The 8,989-nt window shown below is 44.7% G+C and overlaps 1 protein-coding gene across 1 annotated transcript; it reads right to left on the reverse strand.

The window, feature by feature from the left end:
• Positions 1 to 218: 218 nt before the first annotated feature.
• LOC119365274 lies at positions 219 to 2,168 on the reverse strand. The gene is made up of 3 exons (XM_037630887.1): positions 1,706 to 2,168; positions 1,311 to 1,546; positions 219 to 1,081 (listed from the first exon to the last, which is right to left on the reverse strand). The coding sequence occupies exons 1-3, from the start codon at positions 2,052 to 2,054 to the stop codon at positions 359 to 361; spliced, it is 1,308 nt and encodes a 435-aa protein (XP_037486784.1). The 5' UTR covers positions 2,055 to 2,168; the 3' UTR covers positions 219 to 358.
• Positions 2,169 to 8,989: the final 6,821 nt, after the last annotated feature.

Below are 8,989 nucleotides of genomic sequence, written 5' to 3' on the forward strand. Positions count from 1 at the left end.
CAAACAAATATTTCACAGATCAGATGGGTATAATACTAACCAATCTCCAGCTTACCACCCATGTAGTATTCAGGAGTAAAAACAGAGTGGCGAAAAAAAAGAGTCAAAGCTACATTTTGCAGTCAATAGAAAACATTACCTCCGTTCATAAATGTAAGACATTTTGGCAGTATAAATTAGAATGCCAAAACTCTTAGTATATTTAAAAACGAAGGGTGTAGTAGACAATTTAAGTAAAATCACTGACAGCCAATACACTAATAGTTTAACATAGCATCAGATATAAAGCCGTTAAGACAATGGACAGAGCTGACAGCTTTAAATGGCTAACTGTATTTAATTTATATAAAGTTCAGGCCTAGTCATCATCCATACATCCCTCCCTCGAGATAAACTGCTTGTCTCGAACAAGAAGGGACCAAGCAACAGTGACTTCCACCTTATAGGAGGCAAGATCACATATGCCCCGACTTATTTTGCTTTCCTGGGCTGGGAAGAAGACATGGCCATGTTTAGTAACAAAACCATTTGAAGACAGGGCACGGATGATGACTTCGAGCTTTCCATCTAACTCTACGGAAACAACATGCCTTGACAGATCAAGGCAACCATCCCAATTGTTAGCTGTCACTTGATCTTGAAGCACAACCTCATCTTCATGTTTCAGCGCCGAAGATCTGTCGCCAACACAACTAACTTCACCTTCAAAGTAACCATCTGAAATGTTATCCATCACTTGATCTTGTAGCAGGACCTCATTCTCAGGTTTAACGGGCTTAGAATGTGCCTTGGCAATAACTAGACCACCATGTCTAAAAGGCCATTTCCTCTTTCTCCAATTAATAACACGGACACCGACTATAGTTGCTTGCACTGTCTTCTCCAGTTTCGCACACCGTAACACAATTCTGCAGGAGTCATCCAACAGAATGGCCTCATTACAGCTGTACTTGGAGGTCTGATGCATGAGCACTCTATCTTTTGACTTCATCCTGCCCTTTACTTTGAGTTTAATGTCAAAGTCAACAGGATCTATAGCCGCAATTGCACGAGACGGGCCAGTCAATTGCAAAAAAGGATTCTGCATTTGTCAATTATAATCATAGTTAACAAAACAGAGATGCAAGAAAAAAGAGAAACTGCGCGGAAGTTTTACAGGAGAAAATTAAGTACAACCTTTTGAGTGAGTGCAACAGTTTTGCTAAGCTAGCAGTTTAGTTGCCAACTTAACTACATGCTTATTTCTAAATGCATCTGTTCATAACAAATCAACGGACCAGAAACATAAAACAGAAAAATACGATACAGACCTCTGGAGTGAGTATCTGGCAGTCATTCCTTTGACGCAAGAAGAGAATGTTGCGATTGTGATCCACGGTATCTCGGGCAGCAACCATGCCATACACACGCAGTGGCCACTTCAACTCAGGAGTGCCCTTTATTTCTGTGACTTTAATGGAGTATATTTGCAGAGTGCTGGTGGCGAATTCAGCATAAGAGGTGCGGTCCGTTGTACTGTGTGTGAAGTGCATAGGACTCAATGAAGCTGCAGTCATCGAAAATAAGATTCAGATAATTCATTCGGCCACCACAAGTGAAGTAAATCCCTTCCTTAACAGAATGAACTAATTTGCTTCCTTGAGACATGCAACATGAAGGAAGAAAAGCAACTAAGGTACAATGAGCAGAGAACATGTTTACTCACTCGCATCTTTGCAGGGACTGCTGAACAACCTGGACAAATTCGATTCCAAGGCGCGACAGTAGATATTAAAGAACATCCCAGTCTGCATCTTCTCCTCCATCCCCTCAGCTTCCTCAATCTCCAATTTTGCCACCTCATCCCTCTCCTGGGCTTCCTCTCCCATCTCCTTGGCTTGCTCAATCTCTAATTCTGTATCTTCTGAAGTGGAAATCCTCTCCGGCAACTCGTCGCTCCCCATGGCTCCATTCACAGCCTCCATGGAGATCCTGGGTGGTGCCTCGATGATCCTCACCTTGCCGCCGCCTCTCTTTCCCTTCGCCTCCGCTTCCAGCTCCGCCTCTCCTCCCATCTCAGGAGACGGCTCTCTGCTCCTCGTCTTTCCGCCGCCGCCGTTCTCTTTTCTTTTCGATTTCGAGGAGGGGAATGTCTTGCTTAGGGTTTCGACGAAACGGAGAGACCGGTGGGTGTGGGGTGCACTATATTGCGTCTGTCTCAGCCCGGCCCAGTAGAGCCCGACACATACACTTCCAGCCAGTCCACACGCTGCTGCCGCGTGCTTCAAGAGGGAGCGAGCAAACCAGCTGCTCTCTTTTTTCTCACTTTGGGCTTGTTGTTTGCCTTGTGCTATTTGTATTTGCATTCGTTGTTCGGCTCAGCCGGGCCCTTTAAATATAAGCAAAAAAAATTGCAACTAGTTTGGTTGCCTGCATTGCATCAGGAGGTCGTTTAATGCATGACATTTGGTTGTCAGTTGTCGTGCTTGTTTTCCTGACAATGAGTACCGGGTGTGTATAAAGGAGTGTAGAGACTAACAGATGATAATATTACTATATTAAATTCATTTAAAATATATTTTTTACAAATTCCGATAATGTATGACCTAATTTGGAAATTTCAAATATATGCCCTGCCAGCCTCGCTTAGGCCGAAGAGGGCATTTCGGTCCTGTGTGGGTCGGAGACATGCTGATCTGGGCCAAAGGGTAATCTTCGGTGGCTAGTGGGCTGAAGAGATTAACTTCGGATGCGCGTACACCGAAGAGTGGTCTTCGCCAACACAAGACCGAAGAGTTCAGGATAAGGCTACCACGGCCATTTCTTTCTCCTAACTCCTCATTCTCTGTCTCTCTCTTCTCTTCGCCCATTTTCTCTCGATCAACCTCCATTTTGTCCCTTAACCATTGCCACCTACCAGATCCACTAGAGGAGACATATTCCCGGCAGCCAAGTCCTCGATCTATCCATGGGGTAGAGGGTGGGGGCATGGGGGAGGATGTCCGGTGGGGAGCATGGAAGGAGGTCGGTTGGGGGGAGTTCGGGTGGAGGAGGAAGAGGTCGATACGGGTAGCTCGGGTGGAGGAGGAACTTGACTGAGAAAAGTTGGGGCCGATAATCTGCGGAGGATCATGAACCCGGCGACGGCGGCTCTCTTCTTCTTCCTCTCGCTTCCCTCTTCCTATATCCTAGTTCGTGCTTGTAATCATGGCTACCTACTGTAATTTGGGCTTGTAATCGAGAGAGACATCTAGTTCCCTAACATATGGTATTCAGAGCCAGGCACCACCAGAGCTGGCCAAACGGGCCGGCCCGGCACGGCCCGCCAGGGCACGATTAATAGTCAGGCCGTGCCATCCCAGTCCACGTGCTGCAGGCAGCAGCCCAAGCACGGCACGGGAGTTAAGTGGGCCGGCCCGTGGCACGCTTAGGCACGCCAGCCCGTGTCGGTTTGATTATTTTTCCTTCGAAATACCTTGAAAAACAGGGGGGAAGCCAAAAAAATGTAAAAAATACAGTGAAGTATTACAAAAATATAAAAAATACATATTAGAGCACTACAAATGTACACATGCACTACAAAGTTATTGAACATATTAAAGTACTAGGTATTTATATAGGACATATATATTTATATATTTCAAAAAAGTTAAACTGTAAGTGCATCTAGTGCCACCCCTAGTTGGTTTTGGAGTATTGACGACAAATTTGGTTGAGGGACTAATGCGTTTGTGAGAATTGCAGGATAACGCAGGTAGTGTCCCTCATTGATTCGGTTTACCTACCGGAGATGACCCCTAAAAATGTATGAAGACATTGACGACAATGGTGGTATGTGAAGATATTCATATTGAAGACTATGACATGAGAAGACATTGAGTGAAGACTATGGAGCGCGAAGACTGTGTGGTTTCGCTGTTTCCTTTTTCTTCTTTGTTGAGTCATAGGAATCACCGTACTGTTAAGTGGGGTCCAAGTGAACAAAGTCGGAATGACTGAAGTGATGCTCAACCCAAATCCTATGTCTTCGAGCGAAGACAATGAGAGTCAATCTTATCCAGAGCTGGATGAGTCAGCTTTGCTTGTAGCCCAAGTAAAGTTGTCGTGTGTGTTTGAAATCTGACCGTTGGAACACGTGTCAGTTCCTTAGTGACCCAGGGTCATTTCGGACATAACAGGTCGGGTTGCCTTGTGGCTATAAATGGCCCACCCCCTACACCATAAATTGGTGGCTGCTCAGAGTTAGTGCACGGCTTTTGTCGTTTGTGAGCAACCCACCTCGAAGATTTTGAGAGAGAGAAATCCTTGCGAGGACAAAGCCCAAACACCCAGAGCCAAAGAGTGTTAGGCATCACTAAAGTCTTTCTGTCTGTGTGACCTGAAGACTTATTACACTTGAGGACTGTGAATCCTCCAGCCGGTTAGGCGTCGCGTTCTGAGCATCCAAGAGTCATTGTGGATTGCCGGTGAACAAAGTCTGTGAAGGTTCGGAAGTCTACCTTGAAGACTTACCAGAGTGATTGGGCGAGGACTGTGTGTCCTTAGCTCAAGGGGAATAAGGTGAAGACGCGGTCTTCTGAGTTGAATCTCAGCCTCCCTAACCAGACGTACAGTTGTCATAGCAAGTGGAACTGGTCCAACAAATCATGTGCCTTCAACAAGTGACTGGTTCTATCCTCTCCCTCCCTTTACTTGAGTTTGTCTTCGTGAAGTCATTGCCTATCTGTCGTACCTGTTTGACTTCATTGCTTGACTACTATCGTTGATTGGCTTCATACTATCTTCCATCCTGATCCTTACTACTAAGCTGCTACTAGTCTTTGTACTTTCACATCATTGCATACTTGACTATGGTTTGCTTGTTGTAGTTTATCTTTCGCTGCATATCAATTAGGTCATTATTGTTGTTTGTCTTCAAAACTTCCATGTTTTGAAGACTTTCATAAAAATCGAGTATTCACCCCCCCCTCTAGTCGATACTAGCACTTTCAATTGGTATCAGAGCAAGGTACTCCCTTGTTCTATGTGATTCGGTTTAACCACCTGGAATTTTAGCTATGTCGACTGCAGGGATAATCAAAGTCTCCGCTGCTTGCCCCGTGTTCGATGGAACTGAATATCCCTACTGGAAGAATAAGATGCGCATGCATCTTGAAGCCATTGATGTCGACCTCTGGTATGTCGTCAAGAACGGCGTTCCCAAAACAGGTGAAGGTGTCACCCTGCTGATGTCAAGAAGTTCATTCAACTGGACTCTACTTCCAAGAACATCATCTGTGGTCATCTGACCAAAGGACAGTATGGCCGTGTGAGTGCTCTGGAAACGTCGAAGCTAGTCTGAGACTGGCTATCCAAGGTCAACGAAGGCGTCTCAACCCAGAGAGATCAAAGGATCAGTGTTCTTCGCAACCTCTTCAACCGCTTCAAGAGAAACGACAATGAAAATGTCCAGCTCACGTTCGATCGCCTCACCGACATCACAAATGAGCTTCATGCTCTCGGCGCAACTGAGATTACCAAGCACGAAATCGTCAAGACACTACTGAGATCACTTGACAGCTCCTTTGACACCCTTGCCCTCATGATACAAGAAGGTCCTGACTTCAAGACACTCGATCCGTCTGATATACTTGAGAGGCTCAACACACATGAGTTCCAGCTTTCTGAGAAAAGAGATATCTATGGTCCCAACTATGGCCGAACTCGCGCTTTAAAGGCAAAAGTTGTTTCCTCATCTGAAGAAGAATCTGACTGCAGTTCTGATGATCCTGAAGACATTGGAAAGGAACTTGCTATGCTTGTGAAGAAGTTCCAGAAATTCACCAAGAAGAAAGGCTTCAGAAAGTCTTCACGATCCAGCTCAAGGAATGATGAAGCTTCCACCCATGACCACAAGAAGAGAACCTGCCACAAGTGCAAGAAACCTGGTCACTACATATCTGAGTGTCCACAGTGGGATAATGAGAAGAAGAAGAAGAACAAAGAATATGATTCTGATGACAAGAAGAAGAAGAAATCCTCAAAGTCTTCTTCTAAGTCTTCTTCCAAGTCTTCATCACACAAGAAGAGCTCATCTAGCAAGGCTCGTGCCTTTGTTGGCAAGGAAATGGATTCAGAGGAGGAGTCTGCTTCTGAGGAGGCGGAGGTGGAGTCTGGAGAGGAGTCCGACCCTGGTGTTGCAAGTCTGGCTCTAGCCACAGCTTATGTTGCCAAGTCCATCTTCAACACTTAAGACAATGACTTCCACACCAACGCTGAAGCTGATGATGAAGACGATCCTACTCCCACCTACTGCATCATGGCATGTGGTGCCAAGGTAAAATCACGTGATGCTTACTTTCAAACATCAAGTGAAGATGACTCTGATTTGTAATCCAAACCCAGCTACAAAACACTTGCTAAAATTGCAACTGAACAACAAAAGGCTACGGAACATACTCAAAAACTGTTAGACAAAAGCGATGACCTATTGGACGCAGAAATGACACGTTCACAGTCCTTAGTTGAAGACATAAAAAATCTTCATGCTAAGTACCAAGAACTTGAAAGTCGTCATGAAACGCTCTCAACCACTTATGAAAAGCTCTCCTATGATTATCTTTAAAGGAAGCAAGAGCTTGAGAAATTGAGAGCGGCTCAAGAAGATCTTCAAGAAGAGAATGAGTCACTTCGCGCTCAACAGATCAGTTCCGCTCAGGATGGATTTGAACCACCATGTCTAAAACGCATTGAGCGTGATAATGCTACCTCTGTTGCTGAATGTTCCACTGCTGCTGTTGTCGCATTGTCTTCAACTACTGATGTGGCAACTAACCCCTCTGCGGAGGATACCACTACTATTGTTGATGAAAATGATAGGTTGAAGACATTGCTTGAAACAAGGATGTATAAAAGTCTGAAAGGACATCAGACACTTTGCGATGTCCTCAAAAAGCAGATTCTGAACCGAAACCCTAGGAAAGAGGGTGTTGGGTTCGAGAGGAAAATGAATGTTGATGGTTCCTACTCGAAGCCTGAGCAGTATCCCAAAACCACCTGGGTTGCTGCAAAGGAACCTTCAGTAGATCCATCCACCTTATCTGGCTTTACCTGTGCTAATCCTATTATCATTGATGAATCCTTTGATGCAAACTATAAACTGTTTAAGACTCAAAATGGTGAAGTGTTTGCCAGGTATAACTGCAGGAATGGACCACCTATGAAGAAGATCTGGGTACCTAAGCAGTGTATTGAGAATCTTCCTGTGAATGTCATCATGACACCACCAACGAAGAAGACAAACCCCAGACCTATGGCTTCATATGGCCCAAAGGCTTCATACAGATACAGGACTCACCTGAGTCACCCTAACGCCAATGTTTTGCAGGGAAACCATACTCAGACTTATGAATATGAGCGTGTGTCTTCAAACCGCTATGGTCATAGAACTAAGAACTTTTCTGCTTATTCATATGAGTATCATTCATCTCCTGCAAGGCTATTTGCTAGGGCTCCAAAGCCAAAATTCTCAGATGCTGCACTTAGACTCATTGCTTCTAAGCCACCCCTGAATCTAAGCCACCCCTAAAGATGTGGGTGGTAAAGAAGAATTAACTTTGTTTTGCAGGGAAAGGTCTCCAGCCTGTAATCAAAGGCGTCCGATGCTATTGCTGGGGACCGAAAACACATTAAGGGACGCATGATAAAATGATCTTGCTATGAATTTCACATCTAAATCGCTTACCTGTCATACTATGTGTCCTAACTTTGATCTAAGATGCGATAATCCTTGTATGTGTCAAATGCCTATGCTTCACAACACTCTTTGTGAAGCCTATCCTCCTAACTGCACTGTAGGGTACATCACCAAAAGCTTCAGAATGGATTATGGACAGCGGATGCACTAATCATATGACTAGTGATCGAAGTCTTCTCATGGACTCAACCTTACGTCCATCCGACAAGAGTCACATCACATTTGCTGACACTGGTAAAAGCAATGTATTGGGTCTAGGTAGAGTTGCAATCTCAAAGGATCAACACATGGATAAAGTGATCCTTGTCGAATCCCTTGGTTTCAACTTAATGTCTGTCTCAATGCTTTGTGACTTGAACATGATTGTGCTATTCGGAAAATACCGCTGCCTTGTGCTAATGGAATCTGACAAGTCTCTAGTCTTTGAAGGGTATCGGAAAGATGATCTATACATGGTAGATTTCTCAGCAGGTCCACAGCTTGCCGTATGTCTTCTTGCAAAAGCTTCAGAATGCTGGCTCTGGCATCGGAGGCTGGGGCATGCTGGCATGAGGAACTTACACACACTCGTCAAGAAGAAGCATGTCGTAGGCATCGAGGGTGTCAAATTCAAGAAGGATCATTTGTGTGGTGCCTGCGAAGCTGGAAAGATGACTAGGGCCAAGCACCCCTCGAAGACAATCATGACAACATCTCAACCCTTCGAGCTGTTACACATGGACTTATTTGGACCTGCTCACTACTCCACCCTCACAACAACAGCTTGTCTCTATGGCTTCGTCATTGTTGATGACTACTCAAGATATACATGGGTGCACATAATTCTCTACAAAACTGAAGTGCAAGATCTCTTCAGACGCTTCGCCAATCGAGCCATGAACAATTATGGAATCAAGATCAAGCATATCAGAAGTGACAACGGGACTGAGTTAAAGAACACCGGACTTGATCTTTATCTGGATACAATGGGAATCACTCATGAGTTCTCTGCTCCATACACACCTCAACAAAATGGCATCGTAGAGCGCAAAAACAGAACCCTCATTGAGATGGCTCGAACAATGCTTGATGAGTACAAGACACGAAGAAAGTTCTGGCCTGAAGCTATTGATACAGCATGTCACATCATCAACCGTGTCTACATCCATAAGCTTCTGAACAAAACATCCTATGAGCTCCTTACAGGCAAGAAGCAAAATGTCAGCTACTTCAGAGTATTTGGAGCTAGGTGCTGGATCAAGGATCCTCATCACAAGTCAAAATTTGCACCTAAAG

The sequence above is a fragment of the Triticum dicoccoides genome, chromosome 2B (genome assembly GCF_002162155.2).
Source record: "Triticum dicoccoides isolate Atlit2015 ecotype Zavitan chromosome 2B, WEW_v2.0, whole genome shotgun sequence".
NCBI classification, from domain to species: domain Eukaryota; kingdom Viridiplantae; phylum Streptophyta; class Magnoliopsida; order Poales; family Poaceae; genus Triticum; species Triticum dicoccoides.